Genomic DNA, 26402 nt, shown 5'->3' with positions numbered 1-26402 from the left:
TATATATATATCTCTATCTATCTATCTATCTATATATATATATATATATATCTATATAGAGAGAGATAGGTTCCTTACCGAGTAAATCCAGGATCCCAAGATCACAAGGCAAGAAGGAGACAGCACACTCAGGAGGTACAAAAAAATCGTGTATTCAGTAGAAAACTGTCACATAAACCCGACGTTTCGGTCCTTGGCACAGGACCTTTCTCAAGGCTCCCTTGAGAAAGGTCCTGTGCCAAGGACCGAAACGTCGGGTTTATGTGCCAGTTTTTCTACTGAATACACGCTTTTTTTGTACCTCCTGAGTGTGCTGTCTCCTTCTTGCCTTGTGATCCTGGATTTACTCGGTAAGGAACCTATCTATACATTACCTGTATGGGACAAGCACCTATTTCCAGTTTATGTGTGTGCCATCTGCCTATTTTTATATATTTATATATTTATTATATATATATATTTATTATATTTATTATATATATATATATATATATATATATATATATATATATATATATATATATATATATATATATATATATATATATAAAATCAGAGATTCCAGGACATGGACTATATATTCAGGGGAATGGAACTTGCTGGATCCCCATCGTGGAAGCTCTTAATGAATCGAGCTCAGAGCTTGCCTGAAATGAAGACGCAGCTACAGAGCCATATTACATGGGGAACTTGGGCTTTAGGGCTCAGGGAGGAGCAGACATGGAGGTCACGTAATACCACAGGATAACCGTAAAAAGAGTTCAATGAAAAAATGTGAGTACAAATTGGGGGAGGAGGGGGAAGGAAGGGGGGGAGGAGGGAGGTGGGGGGAGGAGGGAGGAGGGGGGAGGAGGGGGGAGGAGGGGGAGGAGGGGGGGGGGAGGGGGGAGGAGGGAGGAGGGGGGAGGAGGGGGGAGGGGGGAGGAGGGGGGAGGAGGGGGGAGGAGGGGGAGGAGGGGGGGGGAGGGGGGAGGAGGGAGGAGGGGGGAGGAGGGGGGAGGGGGGAGGAGGGGGGAGGAGGGGGAGGGGGGAGGGGGGAGGAGGGGGGAGGGGGGAGGAGGGGGGAGGAGGGGGTAGGGGGGAGGAGGGGGGAGGAGGGGGGAGGAGGGAGGAGGGGGGAGGGGGGAGGAGGGGGGGAGGAGGGGGGAGGAGGGGGGGGGAGGGGGGAGGGAGGGGGGGGAGGTGGGAATCAGACACTTTTTGATAACAGAAAAGAGAAGGAGTTAAAGCCGAAGTAACACATGTATAGAAAGGCATGAAGGGGACACTGCAATGCTCCTGAGCAGACGTACCACTCCGTAGCTAGGATGTCGGCTTTGGCTTTATTTAACTCCTCCTGGATGGCTTGTTTGGCTCGGATTTCTGCATCCAAAGCAGACTGCAGCTCCAGCCGGGCAGACATGTCCAGCTTAGCGAATCTCCGCATCTTCCATGGCATGTCCTGCACAAGCAAACAGCACAGCAGCGCTCAAGCAGCAGCAGCGAAACACCCAGCAGGTAAAGAGACCCCGCAGCCAAGTGAAAGCACTCACCCATGCGCCCCTTTCCTAGTGTTCATTTTTAGCACATTCTCCTCTGACTTTCTTTTAGCATCACCTGAAACGGGCTGAACAGCAGCTACTACAGCTCTGCTTTCCGAAAAATGTAACCCCCCCCCAGACAAGAACATGTATTGAAGATAAACATTGTCAACTCATTCTGGCGGCTATCTATTGATGACCATGGATGCCATTTTGGATTATTTTTCCTTCTTTTTTGTTCAACTCAACGCAAATGAAAAATGTAACCAGGATATCCATGTTTAAATAATGCTTAAATAAATAACACTGGTACAGATAATGCTTAAATAATGATATATATATATATATATATATATATATACATATATATTTTTTTAAACATTCTGGGGGGGGGGGGGTGGGGGGGGGGCTTGGGGTAAACCATGGTACTAATTGAATAAATTCCGCCATTATTGTAGTTGTTTTAGATCAGATTCCAACATGACCTGCATTAATAGTGGCCCGAACCAAGGCATCCCGTGATGCGTATAATGAGGTTGGATATCACATATACACATGTGCTGTACACATTGCAGCGCTCCTTCCTTAGTTAGCAGTAACAACAACGCAGGACATATGGGATTTTTCATAGAATCGTCTTTTAAGCCCGGCAAAAAAAATTAATATACATATACCCAGACACACAGATAATAAACAGATACATACATATACACACATTTATTACTAGGGAGGCCTAGCAGGGAGAGATTAACAATATCTGTGTGTTTCTACTAATGTACAGAATCACACCCCTGTCACATTGAAACACACGCAGCACTTTATATCCATAATAACCGCTAGATATTGCGGCTATGCGAAGTCTAACACGCAGCACTAGTACATATCACCCGCATCACATAACCCGCTTCTTATCCCTTGATAAAGTATCATTTTTATTGTTTGTCCTAAACTGAAATCGTTTCATTAGTTTTGCGGAGGAAAAGTGAACACCATTTTAATCTGTACACGTCATTGGTGTGTAAAACGTTCTCTCTCCGCAGGGTACTTGTACGTTACCAGACACTGCAGGCATAATGCCAATGTATTTATCGTAAAGGTAAAGTAAGAGAGGCAAACAGCAAGGAACCTGGGAGTGCCTGCCTGGTTATTTAACGTGCAGGTGGCGAGTGCTTCTACTTCCCCGGGGAATGTCTGCGGGAAGGAACCTGGGAGTGCCTGCCTGGTTATTTAACGTGCAGGTGGCGAGTGCTTCTACTTCCCCGGGGAATGTCTGCGGCAAGGAACCTGGGAGTGCCTGCCTGGTTATTTAACGTGCAGGTGGCGAGTGCTTCTACTTCCCCGGGGAATGTCTGCGGGTATGATCTAGTTGACGTTTGCTGCCAGAGTGGCCTGCAACGCAAGGGTCCCCAAGGTCTTCTTACCGTCGCTCTAGCACCCAGACTGGAATTCCTCAGGGTCTCCAGCTCTTCTGTCATCTTGGAAGCCAGGGCTTGCAGATACCCTCGCGCATCCTTTTCGTCACTCACCCTAGCACAAAATGAAGACGACAGGTGGTCAGGTAAGGCACAACGGAGGTGAAAATCAATAACCTAACAACGGATACGTCCTCCAACTCGTTCAGTGGTCCAAGTTCAGTTGCTGAAGTCATTTCTCCTCTCTTACAGGTATACGGAGGCTAGTCATCTGAGCCTTAGTAAGTGCAGTGCTAGGATTCTCAGCTAACTACGCAGGTCTCCCAGACAGAACTCTGCATGGAGGACTCTCCCCACCTGTAAGCCCCTTCCTAAAACCCACCTCTTACTACTTCCCATTGGAAGCTCTTCGCGGGCAGGGACTCATTTTCCTAATGTTTACTGTTATACTAGCTGAAGCACTTATTCCCATTGTGTGTCATGTTATTAAGATATTTCCGAAGCAGAACTACACGCCGGGGCACTCGTGGTATAATAAAAACACAGATTTATTTGTTATAAAAATCTATCTTAAACTTAAGTGCAACAGATATTTATGATGTCACCTCACCAGCAATATTAGACCCAACGAACAACAATGTACACTGCTGCTGGCGGTGATGGCGAGGTCACATGTGGCGACTCGCCTTGCGGTCAGTAGCTATGGGGGTGGAACGCAGTGGCGATTTGGTCGCGGCTAAATGTGCCAGAGACTGGTTGAGTTACTTACATCAAAGTTCACAAAACCCGGATTGTCACAGATGTGTAACTAATATACACAGCAACATTAACTGGAACATACATACAACCAAGCCTCGTATTACTGCGCTCACAAAAGCATCGCATTGCTGCACTCGCAGGCCGAGCCTCACGCAGCCGCACTCGCAAAGCCTCTCGCGCTGCCGCACTCGCAAAGCCTCTCGCGCTGCCGCACTCGCAAAGCCTCTCGCGCTGCCGCACTCGCAAAGCCTCTCGCGGTGCCGCACTCGCAAAGCCTCTCGCGGTGCCGCACTCGCAAAGCCTCTCGCGTTGCCGCGCTCGCAAAGCCTCTCGCGCTGCCGCACTCGCAAAGCCTCTCGCGTTGCCGCGCTCGCAAAGCCTCTCGCGCTGCCGCATTCGCAAAGCCTCTCGCGGTGCCGCACTCGCAAAGCCTCTCGCGGTGCCGCACTCGCAAAGCCTCTCGCGGTGCCGCACTCGCAAAGCCTCTCGCGTTGCCGCACTGACAAAGCCTCTCGCGGTGCCGCACTCACAAAGCCGTACTCTCAAAGACGCGCATTGCCGCACTCACAACGCCGCGCATTGCCGCACTCACAAAGCCTCTCGCGGTGCCGCACTCACAAAGCCTCTCACGAAGCCGCACTCACAAAGCCTCTTGCGGTGCCGCACTCACACAGCCTCTCGCGGTGACGCACTCACAAAGCCTCGCATTGCCGCACTCATTTAGGAGGAGTTCTCAGAGTAGTAACTCTGAAGCATAATTGGATCGGCCCCACCGGAAAAGGTCCTTGGTAAACTCCCGATCCAATATGCATGGACGAAGTATGCAGGACACAGTAATACTGACCCCAGATAGAGGAGGGTATTCCCAACCGGGCCCAACTTGAGATTGGGCACTACTGACGCCAAGCACAAGTACTTCCCCAGCGTAGGAGTGAGAGATACGAGGGGAAGACCCACAGAGTAACCTTATGATTTGCCACCAGTTAATATGTCCAACATGAAGCATGTACTGGCGAGACTTTAACGGATGTGAATAAAGCTCTTGTTTGTACTATATAAGTTCCTGATGTCCATCCTGATTCTATCTGCATAGCCACGCCCAGACGGCACCGACCCAGCACCCTGAGCAGGTATGGGAGACTGAGCCCAGACGGCACCGACCCAGCACCCTGAGCAGGTATGAGACTGAGCCCAGACGGCACCAACCCAGCACCCTGAGCAGGTATGAGACTGAGCCCAGCTTGCACCAACCCAGCACCCTGAGCAGGTCTGAGAGACTGAGCCCAGACGGCACCGACCCAGCACCCTGAGCAGGTATGAGAGACTGAGCCCAGACAGCACTGACCCAGCACCCTGAGCAGGTATGAGAGACTGAGCCCAGCCTGCACTGACCCAGCACCCTGAGCAGGTATGAGAGACTGAGCCCAGCCTGCACAGACCCAGCACCCTGAGCAGATATGAGAGACTGAGCCCAGACGGCACCGACCCAGCACCCTGAGCAGGTATGAGAGACTGAGCCCAGCCTGCACTGACCCAGCACCCTGAGCAGGTATGAGAGACTGAGCCCAGCCTGCACCGACCCAGCACCCTGAGCAGATATGAGAGACGGAGCCCAGACGGCACCGACCCAGCACCCTGAGCAGGTCTGAGAGACTGAGCCCAGCCTGCACCGACCCAGCACCCTGAGCAGGTATGAGGGACTGATCCCAGCCTGCACAGATCCAGCACCCTGAGCAGGTCTGAGAGATTGATCACAGCCTGCACGGACCCAGCACCCTGAGCAGGTATGAGGGACTGATCCCAGCCTGCACCCACCCAGCACCCTGAGCAGGTATGAGGGACTGATCCCAGCCTGCACCCACCCAGCACCCTGAGCAGGTATGAGAGACTGATCCCAGCCTGCACGGACCCAGCACCCTGAGCAGGTATGAGGGACTGATCCCAGCCTGCACGGACCCAGCACCCTGACAGGTATGAGAGACTGAGCCCAGCCTGCACCCAGCACCCTGAGCAGGTATGAGAGACTGAGCCCAGCCTGCACCCAGCACCCTGAGCAGGTATGAGAGACTGAGCCCAGCCTGCACCCAGCACCCTGAGCAGGTCTGAGAGACTGAGCCCAGCCTGCACCGACCCAGCACCCTGAGCACGTATGAGAGACTGAGCCCAGCCTGCACCCACCCAGCACCCTGAGCACGTATGAGAGACTGAGCCCAGCCTGCACCCACCCAGCACCCTGAGCAGGTATGAGAGACTGAGCCCAGCCGGCACTGACCCAGCACCCTGACAGTTATGAGAAACTGAGCCCAGCCTGCACCCACCCAGCACCCTGAGCAGGTCTGAGAGACTGAGCCCAGCCTGCACCCACCCAGCACCCTGAGCAGGTATGAGAGACTGAGCCCAGCCTGCACAGACCCAGCACCCTGAGCAGGTATGAGACTGAGCCCAGCCTGCACAGACCCAGCACCCTGAGCAGGTATGAGAGACTGAGCCCAGCCTGCACAGACCCAGCACCCTGAGCAGGTATGAGACTGAGCCCAGCCTGCACAGACCCAGCACCCTGAGCAGGTATGAGACTGATCCCAGCCTGCACGGACCCAGCACCCTGAGCAGGTATGAGGGACTGATCCCAGCCTGCACGGACCCAGCACCCTGACAGGTATGAGAGACTGAGCCCAGCCTGCACCCAGCACCCTGAGCAGGTATGAGAGACTGAGCCCAGCCTGCACCCAGCACCCTGAGCAGGTATGAGAGACTGAGCCCAGCCTGCACCCAGCACCCTGAGCAGGTCTGAGAGACTGAGCCCAGCCTGCACCGACCCAGCACCCTGAGCACGTATGAGAGACTGAGCCCAGCCTGCACCCACCCAGCACCCTGAGCACGTATGAGAGACTGAGCCCAGCCGGCACCGACCCAGCACCCTGAGCAGGTATGAGAGACTGAGCCCAGACAGCACTGACCCAGCACCCTGAGCAGGTATGAGAGACTGAGCCCAGCCTGCACTGACCCAGCACCCTGACCAGGTCTGAGAGACTGAGCCCAGCCTGCACGGACCCAGCACCCTGAGCAGGTATGAGAGACTGAGCCCAGCCTGCACCCACCCAGCACCCTGAGCAGGTATGAGACTGAGCCCAGCCTGCACAGACCCAGCACCCTGAGCAGGTATGAGAGACGGAGCCCAGCCTGCACAGACCCAGCACCCTGAGCAGGTATGAGAGACTGAGCCCAGCCTGCACCCACCCAGCACCCTGAGCACGTATGAGAGACTGAGCCCAGCCTGCACCCACCCAGCACCCTGAGCAGGTATGAGAGACTGAGCCCAGCCGGCACTGACCCAGCACCCTGACAGTTATGAGAAACTGAGCCCAGCCTGCACCCACCCAGCACCCTGAGCAGGTCTGAGAGACTGAGCCCAGCCTGCACCCACCCAGCACCCTGAGCAGGTATGAGAGACTGAGCCCAGCCTGCACTGACCCAGCACCCTGACAGGTATGAGAAACTGAGCACTGCCTGCACCCACCCAGCACCTTGAGCAGGTATGAGAGACTGAGCCCAGCCTGCACCGACCCAGCACCCTGACCAGGTCTGAGAGACTGAGCCCAGCCTGCACGGACCCAGCACCCTGAGCAGGTATGAGAGACTGAGCCCAGCCTGCACCCACCCAGCACCCTGAGCAGGTATGAGACTGAGCCCAGCCTGCACAGACCCAGCACCCTGAGCAGGTATGAGAGACGGAGCCCAGCCTGCACAGACCCAGCACCCTGAGCAGGTATGAGAGACTGAGCCCAGCCTGCACAGACCCAGCACCCTGAGCAGGTATGAGACTGAGCCCAGCCTGCACAGATCCAGCACCCTGAGCAGGTACAGTATGAGAGACGGAGCCCAGCCGGCACTGACCCAGCACCCTGAGCAGGTATGAAAGACTGAGCCCAGCCTGCACTGACCCAGCACCCTGAGCAGGTATGAGAGACTGAGCCCAGCCTGCACTGACCCAGCACCCTGAGCAGGTATGAGAGACGGAACATTGTCATGTATATAGTCAATTTAATGTAAACTTCTTTAGAGCCGGGCAAAGAGGATTACATATATTTGAAAGAAAACAACGTGTTTCTTAATGCCATATTTTGCCGTCATTTGTTTGGTGCAGTAGCCTTTGAAGCTATAGCATCTTTTTATGACACAAAGCTAGTCAAATGTACCTATTTTAACTCTTCGTTTGAATACACCACTGGCTCTTCAGCCTGTGAAAGGGTTAACGTGAAACCTCCAGCACTTCATTCATGCAGTAGGGCCGCTTTATTATTAAAGGCTTGTTTGCTTTAGGCGATGATATCATTGTCAGAACATGTACAGGACAGATCGACTTCCACTTTATCCAACTGTATGCTTCCTGCACTCATAATATGCCATCGCTGGCGGCATTAACCCACGATCCGCTGCTTCGCACAGCATTGCTGCCTCTGACAGATCAGGCAGATCCCTCGGCTATCCCTTTAAGTACATAACAGGGCTTGGAAAATATCCAAAGGATCAGGACTGCGTTTTTCCTGAGTGTCCGTGCTGAAGATAAAGGGGACGGAGGGAACGTTTCATAACTCTGCCCAAATATGGACAACGATGTTAAACTCATGCAAGGACCATGTTCCCATAAAAAGACATATGCTGGTTTAAATAATGCAGCCCAGCCCGGTGCAGCACGGAAAACCCAACAAAAAAACTCACGCCAGTGCCAGGTTTGCACCCATCACCTGCGACCGTCGATAGGTTAAACATTTAGATAATGTAATATATTAGAGGAAATTTGTGCTGTGCCAACCGTGATAGGTGCACGTGACTAAATGGTGCACTGTGATTAAAAACACTTACACTTAAATGATATAGTGGTGTATTTAGGTGGCTGCCAATCAGGGAATCTGAGCACCCTGGTCAGATAGGGAAACTGTAGTGAAAAACAGATACTGTGCGGCACCCTGTGCCAATACAAACAGTGTAATAATTCACTAGCAATGAATCGCAAGTGTTGCTAATGCAGCTAATGGAAAACATCACTGAATAAATCAGAAACACTTGTACTATGTGTCTTAATAATACAACCGTGAACCATGTCCTCAATAGACATGTCCAGTTTCTCCAATGTTTGGTGTTAAGATCAACGCAGAACCCAGCATATGAAATTAGAGAAACCCGCCAAACACAGTAACACTGTATAATAAGCACAATATTTAACCTTATGGTTAACGATTCATGAGATCCTCAGAGGTAGGAAATACTAAAGAAAGTAAGAAAAAAAAGTGCACTCTCAAAATAATGAGAGAAGCCCCTGAGAGGTTTCCGGATGCTGCTTTGGCAGGTGAGAGAATCGAGCGGGCCGCCCCAGTACAGTATGCGCCCGATCCCAAGCGAAACCCATGCAGTCATTTCCTCATTGTATCTCAGAGCTCGGCGCCGGGCATTCAAACTGCACTTTTCATTTCACTATAGGTTCTTCTGCCTTTTATGAACCGTGACATTTTTTTTACAAAAGCAAACGTGGTGGTTCCCAAACTATTCGTCAGAGCCCCCATTCTGCAATCAATGCACAAACAAGGTGACAAAAATATCTACTTGGAAGAGAGAATGATGCCACTCAGTGGAATATATTAACTGGAGGTTTGATGCAGGGAAGCTGCTTCCTCTCTTCCTGGGAATCTCTCGGATTACACACTATATGCCACTTTAGGTCCTCTATAAAAAGAAATAAATCAGTTTCTGGGAGAGGAAAATCCTAGATTGTAAGCTCTGCGGGCAGGGACGGTGCCTGTAAAATTCCTGTGCGCTGCGTACCGTGCTCTATACTGTAATTGTGAAGCGCCGAGTCCCCGTTAGGAGAAAAGCGCCATAGGAAAGATAGTTATTATTTATCAAGCCCCGGGGCGGGTTAGCGTACACGATCCAGCGTTAACTCTTACGGCATTGAATGGGCGTTCCCACCGGATTGGGTGCGCTAACCCGCGCCAACGCTTGATTCATCTGCCCCACTGAGTGTGTGTGTTTCTCCCATCACTAAGCCTCTTAATTCTCCTAGTTTGCCCACTTTGGGAATCTCTGGGTTAAAGTCTCTGGGGCTCTGGGAATAATAGAGGGGGCCAAGCCTCTCAAGCCCCCCCCCCCCCATGAGTGGCATTTAAAGGTGCATTGTTGGCATCATCGCAAAAATACTTCATTCATAGTTACATAGTTACACAGTTACATAGTAGATGAGGTTGAAAAAAGACATGCATGCATCAAGTTCAACCTATGCTAAATTTAGACAACAGATACTTTATCCTTTATCTATACTTATTTACTTATTGATTAGAGGAATGCAAACAAAAAAACAAATTAAGGGGAAAAATTAATTCCTTCCTGACTCCAAGAATTGGCAATCGGATGAATCCCTGGATCAACATCCTTCCCATGTTTACTTATTTGGTATATCCCTGTATACCTTTCCCATCTAAAAAGATGTCCAACCTTACATTCAGACATGTAACAATCTCTACCATTTAACAGGATGCTTCATCATGTACGAATAGTCTATTAAACGAAGGGTTAAAAGCCCAATAAGAGTACAATAACAAATTTAAGTGATTACACAACACACACTACTTATCTTCACATAGCTAGTTGTGAACCATTTTAAGGGATCTTGCCAAAGTAAAAAATAAAATAAAAAATGTTTATAATTAATTTTGTTTTCCAAAACAGAAAACTAGTACTGTAATATGTTAAAATGAAGTAGAGGAACTGGAGTAAAAAGTAAAAGTTAAGAATAATTTACTTTAATGAACTTCAAGTTTCACGTGATTATAGACTGATCGGTAAAACAATTATGGAGCAAATATCTCCTAGTAGAAAATTATAGGCCTTAATGCCAGTATTAACACGCTCTCTTGGGGATGAACGCCCTTAGCTTCCTGCTCACTGAAGGTCTTTGGGTTACTTAAAAGTAATTTCCCACACAGATGCAGACAGTAGATAAAGAACCACGGGCCATTTTTTCTAGCCATACTGTGTAGATCCTACATAATCTCTGGATTGGTTCTCTTCCCATACTTGAATAATTCACTTGTTCCATGTTATATACATACACGCAGACTTGGGTGGGACCACTGTGTTCCTGGGAATATCCCCAGTGGGGTCCAGCATAAAGTGAGCCCATGAGGTTCACACTGGCCAAGTCTCCCGGAATAAGCGAGAGATCTTGGTTGGAGTCGGGAGACTGGCCAAAACTTCTTGAAAGCAAGAATGCAAGCCCTATAATAACTTGCTCTCTTTTATACAGTAGGCCGGTTCTGTGTCCCTACGGGCTGCTCCTTCCTGGGCCCATAAAACCCCAGCCTGACACTTCAAACCAGTATAAATCCCCACTTGAGGATACTCATCTGCTAACTGCTGAGGTAACACAGTCTACATGTATAGTTTATTACTATACATAAATTGAATTTAAGATAATTCAATTGCTACATAATAATGCATAATGCAATTTGCTGATTAGGTCCAAACCTGTTACATTCAATATGACAAATTATATAGTGAAACACGTATCTATTTTTCTTTTCATAAGTGAGGGTCATTTAGTTAAATTCTCTCAGCAAAGCATTTTAAGCTCGCAAACCCACGCCACGGTATCCCCTCTTGTGCGAGTCCTAACACCTGCACAAGCTCTCATAAGCGCTCAAATGGAGGGAGAACGGTCTTAATAGACTGCCCATTCACAGGTGCACAGCAATACCTGCTATTTAAAAGCGGGATGAGTGAGCTTGAACCAGGGAGGAGGGGTCACACACCTCCAAACAATTATTTACCCACTGAAATTTAGCTCAGAACCCACCACATAATATCTATCTATTTCAAAAGGAGTGCTACAGGGATTATGACCTCATGTATGTAGCAGGGTATTCCTCCCCACCACTAGGGGCGTTTACAGCGCTCCTCAGGCTCACTCTGAGGAGGCAGGGAGGACTAAAGAACCTCTATGACCTTGAACAGTGAACACGGAGCAGGATATGACACACTGGGACACGTGCAGTCAGTGCTACCAGAGCACACGAGGTGCTAGGACTGTCCTGGGAGCCAGTGAGGCTGCCAGGGATTAGGTCACTGTTACTCCCCCTAGGCCCCAGTTAGATCCCCAGCCACATTAGCCCGAGTGTTGTAAGGCTGGCCATAAGTAAGGGACCCTTCCCTGTAGTATCCCAGCAGAGCAGACTGGACTCCAACGAAGGAACCAAGGGCGTAGCTATAGCCCGGGAGCCCGGGCTCCCCCCACCACCCCCTGTCGGTGGCAAATTGCGGGAGATACAGCAGGAAGGAAGCACAGAGACAAATCCCTTCCTCTGCAGGTGGGCAGGGCCTGGGTCAGGGGGCGGGGCCTGGGTCAGGGGGCGGGGCCTGGGTCAGGGGGCGGGCCCCTGATGTGCAGGAAGGAAGCACAGAGGGAAATCCCTTCCTCTGCAGGTGGGCAGGGCCTGGGTCAGGGGGCGGGGCCCTGATATGCAGGAAGGAAGCACAGAGGGAAATAAATCCCTTCCTCTGCAGAGCCTCCTCAGGTGGGCGGGGCCTTGAGTAGTGAAATTTAGGACTGGAGCTGCAGCCTGAGAGACAAGCTGGGAAAGGTGAGAGAGAGGGAAGGGTTAAATCCCAGGGGTAAAAACAGACATGGAATGGAAAGGATACAGGATGGAAGAGACACAAAGAGAAAATGAAGGACAAGAGACAAATACATATGAGGGAAGAGAGAGAGCAACAGAGAGTGAGAGAGAGCACAACAAAGAGAGAGAGAGCAACACACAGAGAGAGAGAGAGAGAGAGAGAGCACAACAAAGAGAGAGATGCAGACATGAGGGGGAGAAGAGAGAGAAGGAGACATGAGGGGGAGAAGGAGACATGAGGGGGAGAAGAGAGAGAAGGAGACATGAGGGGGAGAAGAGAGAGAAGGAGACATGAGGGGGAGAAGAGAGAGAAGGAGACATGAGGGGGAGAAGAGAGAGGAGACATGAGGGGGAGAAGAGAAAAAGATTGCTCAGGTTGTTAGAGAGGATGAGGGGAAAATATATGGGGGATGAAATCAAGAGAATGTGTGAGAGAAGAGGGAGGAAAAAAGACATGAGGGGAAAATAAGATAAATACATCAGGGGAGAACAGAGAGAATGATATGAGCAGTGTAAGAAGAGTTGGTGGGGGGGGGAGAGATATGCTGGGGGTGGACAGAGACGTGCTGGGGTGTGGAGAGAGACGTGCTGGGGGTGGACAGAGACGTGCTGGGGTGTGGAGAGAGACGTGCTGGGGGGAGGAGAGAGACGTGCTGGGGGGAGGAGAGAGACGTGCTGGGGGGAGGAGAGAGACGTGCAGGGGGAGGAGAGAGACGTGCAGGGGGGAGGAGAGACATGTTGGGGGGAGAGGAGAGAGAAACATGATGTGGGGGAAGAGAAAGATTATGTGGGAAGGAGACATGCTGGGGGGAGAGGAGAGAGATGATGGGGAGCAAACGAGAGACATGCTGGGGAGTGGAGGAGAGAGACGCTGTGGGGAGAGGATAGAGACATGCTGGGGGAAGGGAGAGGAGAGAAAGATGATGAGGGGGAGAGGAGAGAAGATGATGAGGGGGAGAGGAGAGAAAGATGAAGGGGAGAGAGAGGAGGAGGGGGAGAGGAGAGAAAGAGGAGGAGGGGGAGAGGAGAGAAAGAGGAGGAGGGGGAGAGGAAAGATGAGGAGGGGGAGAGATGATGATGAGGGGGAGAGATGATGATGAGGGGGAGAGAGAAGGAGGGAGAGAGAGGAGGAGGAGGGGGAGAGATGATGATGAGGGGAAGAGGTGATGAGGAGAGGGAGGATCAGGGACAGGATGAGGAAGGAAGAAAAAAAAACGCAATCAGAATTAATATTAATGGGGCCCTGAATTGTTTTGCCCGGGGACCCTCATGTCCAGCTACGCCACTGGAAGGAACCCCTCAGGGCCAGAGACCACGTGAGTGGCGGACCCCTGGTAAGGCGCAAGAGGAAGTTTATTTGGAGGCCATCGCGGATGCCTTTCTCCTAAGAGGGAGGCCAGTGTGTCAATCATCCAAAGGGAAGGTACCCACCGTGCACCAACGATCTCGGTGGGGGATAGCGTCACACACACACACACACACACACACACACACACTTATTGACCTTGGCCAGACATGTACTATCCCAGGGGTGTTGGGGATAGTGCGGTTAGGAGGGAGGAGTATGGTTATTCTCCTCATGCGAGGAGAAGGGATTATACTGTTATTGCCGGGTTCTGGTATTGTATATGACTTATGTTGAACCCTGTTGGTAAAGTTACTATTGGTTATATTATTGTGTGAGTGGTTATTCACTAGAGCAGGGCTGCGCAAACTGCCTGCCTGCTCCCCCCTATCTTGTTTTCCGGTGTCAAATGACATTGCGTGGTCATGTGACATGACGCCGTGACCCCCGCGGCATAATTTGCCATGGTCCCCCGGTGTCAATTGATGCCGTGTTGCCATGGCGACGCGTTACCACGCTTCTGAATCCCGGTAAATTGAGAGCTGCAGAAGCCTTAAATGCCTTGGGGAAGAGCGCGGGGCCTTTGCAACCGCCCGCGCCCCCCTCCCCCCCCCCCCCCCCGGACAATCACCACCCAGTTTGCGCACCCCTGCACTAGAGTATAGTTTCCTGTGAGGGGGTTATCCCGTCCGTGGAGGGATCCTGAAAAGGTGGAGGCGCTGCACCTTGCACCCCAAGCTCCCTATGAGCGGAGGCTGAGGCCTTCTGTTACCCCACAGGTTAGCACCATAACACCATATTACCCGCAGGTATTCCTTGGGGGGGTGGGAGGGGTGCTACATGTATATAGCAAGAGACAAAATGCCCCATAAGGGTTATTTAGTTATTCTTTGGCCAAAACATTTTCAGCTTGCAAACCCATGCCAAAGTTTCCCCAAGGTATAATGTAAGGACTTGCACAAGAGCGGATACTTTGTAGTGGTTTGCAAGCTTAAAATGTTTTGGCCAAAGAATTTAACTAAATGACCCTCATTTATGAATACTACAAATATGTAATGCAGACGCCCTTCCAGCCATGCAGCCACTGGGCTATATGTAATCGCGATCCCTCCACTAGAAAAGGGACGTGGAGGGGATAGAAACAGTCCCACTGGTACTAACCACTGGATGATCTCCGTGATCTGAGCTTCCCAGTGTGCCACAGATTCCTTCTTGTCCGCCAGGTCCCTCATCTCATCCTCCAGCTGCCGGTTATTCACGCTGAGTCTCTCAAACATGGCGGTGAGCTGCAAGCACAATCACAACCGGTAAGCAGAAGCAAACGCCGCACCTGGATTTCTTAGCACAAAAAGGAGTTTTCTTCCCTTTTAGTTATTAAAAACAACGAGTGTGTGTGTGTGTGTGTGTGTGTGTGTGTGTGTGTGTGTGTGTGTGTGTGTGTGTGTGTGTGTGTGTGTGTGTGTGTGTTAAAGTTGTATATAACAAATACTGTAGCAAGACACTACACCGCTAGACAAGTCCATATAAATATTATTTATGAACAAATCAGCTTGTGACAAAATGAAGAAAGTTATGTTAGCCGCAAACCCACTATGTTGCAGTAGGTGGGGGGGGGGGGGGGGGGGTTACCTGTGCACTAGTTAGAAACACTACGGACATTTAATAGAGAACTCTGAAAAAAAATATCAAAGCTCTCTAGACAGAAGCAGACTATCGGAGCCCACCCACGGCCATATAAAATGCAACTTTTATTTACATATTACTTAAATAAAAATAATTTTTTTGAAAGCGCTGAGTCTAGTGACAGAACATGAAAATCCTAATAAATAGACAGGTGATATTTACCCACAGTGTATTAAAATCAAGGGACGCTGGGTAAATAGCAAATAACCCAGAGTGCTAGTCTCGTTATAAGGAGGGGGGAAAACCAGTCTTTAGTATCTGATTGACTGCAATTGTTTTCTCCCTCCCCCCATCCTCTCCCTGATCCGCTCTCATCTCTCCCCATCCATCATCATCATCTCTCTCCCTTCTCAGCATCTCTCCCCTCCTACCAATACATAATAAAAATACACCCCCCTCCCCAATACATAATAAATATACACCCTTCTCCCCAATACATAATAAATACCCCTCAATACATAGAAACACACCACCCTCCCCAATACATCATAAAAATACACCCCCTCCCCAATACATCATAAAAATACACCCCCTCCCCAATACATAATAAATACACCCCCTCCCCAATACACCATAAATACACCCCCCCTCCCCAATACACAATAAATACACCCCCCCTCCCCAATACACAATAAATACACCCCCCTCCCCAATACACAATAAATACACCCCCCCTCCCCAATACACAATAAATATCCCCTCCCCAATACATAATAAATACCCCCTCCCCAATACATAATAAATACCCCGCCTCCCCAATACACAATAAAAAATACACCCCCTCCCCAATACATAATAAATTCACCCCCTTCCCAATAAATAATACACCCCCCTCCCCAATACATAATAAATACCCCCTCCCCAATACATAATAAATACCCCCTCCCCAATACACAATAAAAAATACACCCCCTCCCCAATACACAATAAATTCACCCGCTTCCCAATAAATAATACACCCCCTCCCCAATACATAATAAATACCCCCCTCCCCAATACACAATAAATTCACCCCCTTCCCAATAAATAATAAATACACCCCCCTCCCAATAAATACCCCGACTTAGCTTGGTCTTAGGCTGGGACCCGGTGGTTGCTGGCGGGCCGGCGGACGCACAAAGCAGTTGCCGCCGGGCCTAGCTCTCTCTGCTGCAGGCTTCTCTCCCTCACACTCTGTCCCACGCGGTGCTTCCGACATCAGCGTGTTCCGGCGTGCCAACGTAAGTGCATTCCGGCGTGCGCCAGCGTGGGACAGAGCGTGAGGGAGAGAAACCTGCATCAGGGGAGAGCTGGGCCCGGCAGCTACTGCTTTGTGCGGCCGCCGGGCCGCCAGCAACCACCGGGTCGCAGCATACCAGGGGGAGAGTGCGCCCCCCAGGCTATATCTACCCCCCTGCCGACCATATTGCCCGTCTTCAATGGCAGATTAAGATAATGACTAATCTTCTTCGACTGAGCCACTGATTGAGCCACCTGTGCTGAAGCTGGGATATCATTAAACCTGACCTGTTGGGGGGGCTTGTGGCCTGGAGTTGAGAACCCCTGAACTAAGGTGTTCTTCTTTTGGATCCATCTCCAGATGTTGAGATCTGCTGCACGATCTCAAATATGTCGTAAAAACAGCACAGTGATCTTTTCTTGCTGCTTACAAAGTCTTATTCATTTTATAAGTATCCACTTCTGTACAGTATGGGATATAATTGTGTTTGTCTCATGGAGGTTGTTAACTTTCGCTTAAGGCGCTTTGCAATGCCGTTGTGGCCTCTCCTCCAGCACTGAACGAGTTAAAGGGAATTTCTCTGTCTGTGCTAAGACAGTAAAAAGAACGAAGAACTACGATATGAAAAAAAAATAATACTAATAAGACTACATGTCCGCCCACGTGTGGCTCGTTGAGTCTGATTGCACTAATTGACCTTGCATTGTATTCGCATCCTTTGTCGCTTATCTGGTAATTTGCCGTTTTCCGATACAGCTGCGGCATTGTCTTTCACAACACAGACATTAACTCTCAATTTCATGGCGATTAGGAGCCATGTATGTCTCATCCGCTCACAACAGAGCAATTACATGATTAAGCAGGTCCCTCAAACAGCCACGTAACCTCTCCAGTGCCACAGATGGTGGCAAGGCATCACACTGCAAAAAGAGCAATGACATTGAGTGATAACTGGTGCCGTGTTGCCTCTGTAGTGTTGCTTCTGACTATATACAGAAGTACAGCAGGAATGGGAAATGAATCCCTGTAGGTGCTACAAATATCTCTGTGGTATTGTTGCAATATAGCATAGGTGTCCAGGCAAGTATTAGCTTCTTTAGCAGTATATAAGGCACTGATTACTCACTTAATTGCCACTCTTTGATAAAGCGCTTCTACAGCGCGAAACGCGTCAGAGTTACCCTCTGTTTTTGTAGCCCGGTCTACCAATGCCATAAATTAAAGCATTTTTTAATTTTCAAGCAGCCTCCAGCCCTTTCATTTTTTCTGCAGTGCTCCACCACTTTCTTCTCTATATACAGAAGTACATTTAAAAGATGATAAAAAGGGAACAGACCACGAGAGCTTCTTCAGGACAATGTATTATGTTTTTCTGAATTCTCTCACCATTAACCCACCTATGACCGGAAGTGTACCAATACCAGTGATATAACTAATTTGGTAAATCCAGGGTTGCGAAATAAATAGCCATTTATCTACATAATAAAGTAGAAGTATTTTTAAACGTGGAACCACCCACAGTGTCACCACCGTCTCCTTCAACCGCGTTCCCCTTGAGAAATAATTAGAATCGAAAGTGTTATCCAAAAAGCCAAACCGGTGGCACACAATATGTGAGTGTTCAAAAAAAAAAAAAAAAACACAGGACACAAAAACCGAACGCTTTCACTTGGAGAGTAGTTCCACCCTTCTAAGGAAGACCATTTCAGTGGCAAGTTTTTAAAAAACACTGTTTTGTTCGGCCAAGTGGGACCTCTCTTTGAAATACAATGCACATAACATGCAGAGCTAGCAGTGTGCTCCTATTGAAAACAGCTCTGTGATACTTTTTGGGACAGGAACAACCTTATTGCTTACTTTGTACCTTTTGAGTGCACTCAATGACGTAGTTATGTCATGAGATTTGGGACTCCAGGGGCCCCCAGACGAAGCTTATTGTCTAGGGGAGAGCCTGTTCTGTGCATCGGTCTGTACCGACGAGGAACAGAAGAGGAGACTCGTGCTCCCCCACTCGCGGCATCAGGGACTTCGCGATGACGATTGCAGTGTACCAGAGGGGCGGTGGCACTCTGGGTCTGTGCCGCCTCTGGCACTCAAAGTGTTAAACCTGGCCCTTTGTGACTGCAAAAAACTATGATTACAAAGAGGCTTTCTGAATACATAACTACCACAGTGAGGAATCGATCTCGTACCTTGTCCAGCTCATTCGACAGCTTCTTGTTTTCTTCCATTAATAGGGCCCTTTCACGGTCAAATTTCTGCTTGAACTCTGCTTCAAACTCTTCTCTTTCACTTTGGCTGGGGAGAAGAGAAGGGATAGCTATTATTTCATTGGCATGTCACTATTTAAACAAGACAAACATATTATGTGAACATACAAGGACTAAAATACACAGGTTAAGAGCCTTAAACAGAATCATGCTAGAGACAGTAATCTGCTCAGTTATGAGGCTATTTCAGATTGACCTGTGTGTAGTGTTTCGTGATACAGAGACTTTTGTGAGCTGAAACGCCACATTAATCTGAAACTATAGCATATCATTTTAGCATTACATGTAATACTTTCACATCTGACTTCTTACATCCCCCAAATACTGTGCCTTCCTTTGAATTTAAATGTTCAATGTTTTATAAGCGGTGTTGGGGCCCTGAAGTAGTATAGATTTGTAACATGTTTTGATACCAACACAAGCGCTCAGTTTGGTGCACAGAGCTATCGAAACCTAACAGGTCTCTTCATCATGTGTGCACTTGAAGGACAGATCTGTAATGTTAAGAAATCTCTAACTTTATCTATAAAGAACCTGTATTGCATAACAACCAAATACAGGCGGTCCTCTTTATCCGTCCTTTCACTCTACGACGGACGGCATTTCCGGCGCGTCACAATGCAATCCTATGGGGACGTTTTCCGACACCGGAATGCCTTATCCGACAATGACTAACATGGTACTCGCGTTACAGCACTTTCACTATCCAACGCTGCGTTACAGCACTTTCACTATCCAACGCTACTTTCCAGAACGGATTCCGTTGGAAAACCGAGGTCCGTCTGTATATCAGTGTTTCTCACTCGTAGGGTAGATCAGAGTTTCCCATGGGAAAACAAATTATAATGTAATTTCTGTGCACTGCTGTTGTAAAGCTTTGCATTGAATTTAAAGCAGCAATCTGTTCTACCCTATATTTTTGGGGGTGGAGGGAGGGTATGTTTACATTACACTAGTGGCTCTGGAGGGTCCCGTGGCGCTCAACTGCATAGCTGTCAACTCAAAGGAGTGGGACCCACCAGTTACCGGTAGACTGAACGTTGAATTTCCCGGGCAAGTAGAACAATATTGACGCCAGGGTCGGTCTTGCCTCCGGCGGCCAATAGAAAGCGGAGACATCATGGAGGGATAATGTTGCAGCTTTCTATCGGTGACACAGGACGCCATATTTCTAGTCTCTTGTCAGAAGCGACATTAAATTTAAAGTCAATTTTATTAGCAACCCGAGGCGGTCCCCCGGGCTGAGAACATCTGTCATTTTACAATTTACTGTCATTCCATTATCACGGTTATTGGAAATAGAGCTGTAAATGTTCCTGTAGAAATGGAGTATTCAGTTTCTAACCAATTTTATAGGTACTTGGATGAACTGCTGATAATCCGAAGGATGCCTCAGGAATATGATCACAGAAAGGAGCTAATATTTATTGACTTACTCCACGCAGAGCCCGAATAACAGAGAAGACAGGCAGAACTATTTATGGGCCTTTTCTGGTCATCCCTGTTATCCATGAGACATGAGCCCTGCCAGGGAATATGATGGAGTGAGAAGAGCAGAGGGTGTTACGTATCCAAATCTCCCGACTGCGTAAGCTCGTTGCTACAGGTCTCGGTAACCCCTTCCTACGACAACAATGTCCTCTAAAAATACATATTGTGTTGCTGCGATCATAGGAGAGGAGGACAATATATCCGGCGTCTAACCGGGACACACTGCAGGAGGAACATTAAGGTACAATGACCTTAATGAGCCCGGAACGGTCTACGCGCCTTCTTCATGTCCTCGTAGCGTTAATTCCCAACTATTGATCCTGCGTGACGTGCAAAGGAAAATCCAGCCACATCGTAGCGACCAGTAATAAAAATCAGTACTGCAAAGAAATGTTCTCGGGGAGACCAACATTTTTCTTCTTCTCATATCTTCATAGAACAGGACCAAAAAAAGCGTGGAGGTTTATTTGTCCTGTATGAAGATCTCGTATGAGGCCGCCTACTTTCTGCAGCGTCAAATGACGCTGCGACGTTACATGGCATTGCGCTGCCATGGCAACGAGACGCCGTGTGCCATCGCGTTGGTGACATCCGCATCGTCATTTGACTCTGCGATTTCGAAGAAGACGGAAGGCGGCAGCACGGAGGAGGCGGCACCAGGTAAGTGCCAGGGGCGGCGGGTCTGGAAATCCACCACTGCATAGTATATAGCAAACCACAGAAGCCACGTGCACTGCTCATTATACTGCAGCTCTCGTTAAGGGTGTTTTCTATATTATTATTTGTTTGTATACATTCCCCCCCCCCCCACATCCCCACTACTTTACAGAGTTTATAGTTATATTCTGCTGTGCTGTAGCTTTTGTTTTACTATTTTGTTCATTTAATTTGATGAAAGTGTTATTGTGCTTTAATGGAAAAGAACAAATGGGCGTTTGGGGATAGAAATGTTTTTGTCCTATGCATAGAAAATGTAAAGAGTGATGTGTGTGTGTTCTTATTCTTTGAAGCAGCACTCCATCTGCATTCATTTCAGCTCCGGGGACCCCATGCATCCCGAGGAACGTCCGTCCGTAGGGGGTGCCGGTATCTCTGCAGGTTCCGACGGGGCTTGTTGGGGCTTACACGACGGCTATAAATATCTTGCATCTTGCGGGCCAATAGGAAGCCGTGACGGCATCCCTTGTGGCTTCCTATTGGCCCCAGTGTTACGAGGGACATGTAAACATGGAGATACTGGCGCCCCCCTACGGCGATCAGTATCTCGGGAAGCAGGGATCCCACGGAAATGACATTAACGTCGTTCAGGTCCGGAACCCCCTGCTTCAAACGTAGAACTAAAATAAACAGCAACCTGGAGTGCTGCATTAAGGTTGTCAAATGGGAATTGTTTGGCTGTATCCCGAACACACTTAAAACTACTAGAATGTTAATTAACCGCAATGTAAGATAATACCAGACTATGGTGGATCAAGCGTAGGGATTTGCACCTTTAATTCGTATTTGATTTTGTGTGTATATCTTACATATCTAAGTTTCTGTGTGTTTTCTGTTATATTTTTTATTGATTTTTGTATTTATATTTTTATTCATGTAATGTTATCTACGTACTGTATTGTCAAATATTGAAGAAAAATTTAAAAACAGAATATAAAGAAAAGAACAAGACGTGCCAATGTGTTTATCTGTCAGGGTGCTGTGCCACCCAAGGGTGCCATATACCAACTTCAACATCAATTTACCATCTGATTTCAGATGACAAATCCGATTTCAGATTGGTTGATGACATTTAAAAGTAGGAATTTGCACGTATACTAACAACCATTCTCACTATAATACGAGCTGTAAATCTAAACAGATATTTTTCCTTGTATAGCGCGGATTGTATGTGGCACAAGGAGTCCCCTGCCCATAAGAGCCAATAGTCTAATTTTGGTACCCGAGGCACAGGGAGAACCTGTGATATTACCACTGAGGTGTTCTACTAGTTAGGTATGAAACCCCTTCGCTGCCAAGTTATGGGTTCTGTTTGTAATCCGTTTTATAGCATCTACTATATATCTTGGAAGGTCCTCTGTCACTATGCATTTGGACACCTCTTAAGATATCGTAACCACATTTTGCATGATGGTTCCCAAGATCAAGAAGCAGGTTTTTGTCTAGATTTGGAAATTGGATAGATTCTATTTTTAATTCTATGAGTCATTGCAATTTCTCTAAGCAAGTCAGCCACTGGGTGTTGTACCTGGTAGGCTATCTGGCACGTGACAGCGTAATGCACATAGCCTGGTGGCAGATAAGGAGTCCGATAACTATAAAGTTTGCACAGAAAGCAGACGAAGAAAGGGAAAGTCAGTTGGCACGTGAGGGGAAATTAAGAATCCTGGAGACCTCATAAGGTATTAAAGGAAAGCTATGGGAGGGAGAAAGATGAGGGGAAGGAGAGAGATGGGGGGAGGGGGGGAGAGAGAAGTGGGAGAGAGAGAATGGGATAGTGGGGGTGAGGAGAGGGATGAGGTTGGTTTCTAAGAATTCCCGAGCAAAGCAGAGTACTTTAAGCTAGTCTTTAATAAACTGAACTATTGATAAATGACTCCATGCCTCAGTAATTTGATCATATAAAATAGGGTTTCCTATGGGGAAAAAAGGCTGAGAAACTGCGGTGGGAGCTAAACTGTTATGAGTGACCCTGATGCAATTTCTACTGATGTTCTCATTTTGTCATAACAGCAGCTTCATTGAAATGACCAGACCGATGGAAGGCTGGGGCGGGATGGGACGGACTCTTTTAAAGTCACTCCTGAAACCTCTGCCCTCAGAGATCCCATATATATGAGATGAGCAGACTGGCTTCTGGTCAAGGGCAGATTCCTAACCCTTTCACTGCCAGAGGGCCCAGCATTGCATTGCAACGCTGTGCTGGTCTCATCTGGTAGGCAAAAAAAGGGTTAAAGCATTAGCCCAAACTGTCTGCTTATGACGCGGGATCTTCTGTGAACAAAACTGGTTGGATATAAACTCTGTGGCTTTGAACTCCAAAGAACAAACATCCCGCAGTCTGCGCTGTGTTTACGCATAAATCTATCTTGTTGAAATAAAAGAAAACAAATCATGTGAGGGTTTGAAACTCAAAGCACTTACAGATCACACTTTTCTGTTCCCTTTTTAGGATTTATTATGGTGTGCGGCAGGCCTGGCTAATTCTGGCTCGGCATACACAGATGTCTGCGGATGCGGCCGAGTTGGATAAAAACAAGCCACGATTACAATATATATATATATATATATATATATATATATATATTTTGTTTTTTTAATGTAATTTATTTCATGTAGTGCTGTTTTTTTATGTGTAGCTTGCCCATTCCATATTGTGGGCATGGTTTACCACAGTGACAATCAATGGGTAAAGAGGGTGGGGGTAGCTGCCCTGGGGAGGGTAGTTAGGCCACCCGGAAGGGTAACAGGAGGGGAATGTTAACCCCTTAATTACCATAGCGGTCACAAAGGTGATTAATGTGTTACAGGCCAGTAGTTAGTTTTTTTATTCTCCTGTCGGTGCCCACTGAAGACGACGAGGGCGACATTCATCCTGGCAATGGTAAGTACAACTTTTATTTACTATATGCTGGCTGGGTAATTTTTTATTTTTAATGGGAAAATGCGCTACGATGCAGATCTGGACAATAGGAATTTTGCCCATTAGTGTACTGTATGTGTTGGGGGGAGGAGTTGTTGGGGGTAGAGGGGGTGGGTAGTAGGGTGCCCATTCATTGCCATTGGGGCCATCTTTGCTCCCATTGAGGGCATAGGTAACCACACTGGCAATCAATGTGTGTATTGGCTGGTATTGGTTGTTGTATTTTAATGTTCATTGAGGGTAGAGGGGGTGTGTGAAGAGGGTAGTTGCCACTGGGTGTGTTTAGGCCTCTCTGGTGGGTAGTGGAATGGGTTAACCCGTTCATTACCATAGTGGTTCCTACCGCTAAGGTAATGAAGGAGTTAACCCCTCCCATAACCTTCACGGTAGGCCTAACCACTCTTCTCTGGGGCAACTACCCCCTTCACCCACCCCCTCTACCACCAATAAACCAGGCACTCTGGTTTAACCCCTTCATTGACTTAGCCGCTAATGTAATGAAGCTGCTTGTATTTTATTAACACAGTATTGGAGCAGGGGGTCCAGGAGCTGAACCGCATTAATTTAAGCCTCGGGGACCGCCCGTCTCCCAAGTTACAGGCCCCGGTATGGGGTGCCGGTACCTCTGGCATGTTTAATTCTCCTGCGTCACGTTACCGGGACATTAAAACATGGCGGAGATACTGGCACCCCATACCGGGGCCTGTAACTCGGGAAGCAGGGGGTCCCCCTGGAGCTAAAATGAATGCGTTTCAGCTCCGGAGACCCCCTGCTTCAATACTGTGTTATTAAAATAAAATAAAAGCTGCGCGATCGCCTGTTAGAGGTGCAGAGGGAGAGTGACTGATTCTGTTTACACTCAATGCGCATCTCTTACAGACCGATGCGGTCCAGTAGGATTCATACAGCGGGGGTCCCATTCAGAAGCAGGGACCCCTGCTGTGTTAATCCTGATCGGCCATTAGTCTCTTTACTGGGACTCCTCGAGCGCATGGAGTCAGAAACGTACCCGTGGCAGATTTCACGAGGGCAGCGCGACCAACCATAAGGCTAAAGCCCCGCTCCCTCCGTCAGCGCTCCCGCACTGCAGACAGGCGGGGCACTGACAGACAGACCGCGATATGCGGTCTGTAGGGAGCGGGAGGTGGGCCGGAGTGGGAGGTTTGAGCGGGAGGGGGGGCGTAGCTTGAGCGGAGGGACCCGCTACTCTCCCCCCCCTCCCTCCCTCCCTCCCTCCACGGGCTCGGGCTGGCACTCATACACACACGCAGACACACACACAGACAGAAGCAGGCACTCACGCACTCAGACACACACACACACACGCAGGTACTCGCACACACGCACGCAGGCAGGCACTCATACACATACAAACACACACACACAGAGGCAGGCACTCGCGCACTCAGGCACACACATACACAAACACAGATAGGCACTCAGACATACACACACACAGACAGGCACTCACGCTGCTTTCCCCCCACACTCCTCCCCGCTCCCCGAAGCCTCCCCTCCTTATTGGCTCACAGCCACACCACGTGACGCGTCAACGCTAGGGATCACCATTCTCTTGTATCCCGTAGCGGCTGACGCGTCACAGCGTGTAGTGAGCTGTGCAGCCAGGGGGGACCGGGACCGGCTCGGGAGGATTCCCCTGCTGGTGGGGAACTCGCGTGTAGCCACCCGCGCCGCCGGGCGCACCGGGTCCCAGGCCTAAGGCTACATCGGTACAAGTATATGCTAAAACGTCTGAAGCTGAAGCCGTATGAGCACACAGGCTGTTGAGTGGCTGGTTCAAATGGCAAATTCTTTTTTTTTAATCTTTAGTACTTGAAAAAGGAGAAGAACCAGCAGCAGTAGCATCCCTTACTGCTAATGAAACATGTCAGTGGCTGAAGTCTCTTGTCCAACAGAGAACAGAAGACTGCCAGATATACAACAAGGCTTCAAACACCTTGCACTCTTTGTCTTGCACTCACAAGAACAAATACTAAACTACTATACATACAGTGTTCTTCACTTATTCTAAAACACAACTGAACAATATACCACTTGTTCTTCACTCTAATAAAACAGATGCGTTACCCCTGGAGCTCTTATAACACACATGCACCCAAAGCTATTAATGTTCATCATGGCCCAAAAACTCTGGTATGCAACATATTGCTTAGTCCCTCTTGTAGGAAAATAAAAAGCAACATTTGCTTGTGTGTGTCCTTCAAAATGCATGAGCCTATCATACGTCCTACAGATGATGTGAATTTGTGACTAAGACCCAGAAAAGGTTGATTCACGATCCCACTCCAGACCCCGTTTACAGGATAACACAAACAACAGCCCACTCTCATACTAGGTGCATTGAGCCAGGTTTGCAAATGAATGCACACAATA

At 48.6% G+C, this 26402-nt stretch overlaps 1 protein-coding gene and 1 long non-coding RNA gene across 7 annotated transcripts in view; one reads left to right on the top strand and one right to left on the bottom strand.

The window, feature by feature from the left end:
- The window catches only part of CDC42BPA (CDC42 binding protein kinase alpha), a 324002-nt gene that overhangs the window by 50151 nt on the left and 247449 nt on the right, over window positions 1-26402 (bottom strand). For all 6 annotated transcript variants that reach the window (XM_075595475.1, XM_075595480.1, XM_075595478.1 and 3 more), the window contains exons 16-19: window positions 18800-18905; window positions 14867-14991; window positions 2942-3047; window positions 1293-1441 (exon numbers count right to left, since the gene is read on the bottom strand). In XM_075595475.1, the coding sequence (XP_075451590.1) occupies window positions 1293-1441; window positions 2942-3047; window positions 14867-14991; window positions 18800-18905 (486 nt within the window). The remainder of the gene's footprint in view (window positions 1-1292; window positions 1442-2941; window positions 3048-14866; window positions 14992-18799; window positions 18906-26402) is intronic.
- Window positions 14856-26402, top strand: part of LOC142492642 (uncharacterized) — a 28014-nt gene continuing 16467 nt past the window's right edge. Inside the window, exon 1 of the long non-coding RNA XR_012800869.1 lies at window positions 14856-15012. This is a non-coding gene — a long non-coding RNA (uncharacterized LOC142492642). The remainder of the gene's footprint in view (window positions 15013-26402) is intronic.

The sequence above is a fragment of the Ascaphus truei genome, chromosome 4, assembly GCF_040206685.1.
Source record: "Ascaphus truei isolate aAscTru1 chromosome 4, aAscTru1.hap1, whole genome shotgun sequence".
NCBI lineage: Eukaryota > Metazoa > Chordata > Amphibia > Anura > Ascaphidae > Ascaphus > Ascaphus truei.
The sequence above is the reverse complement of the archived record's forward strand: the minus strand, read 5'-3'. Positions and strand labels throughout refer to the sequence as shown.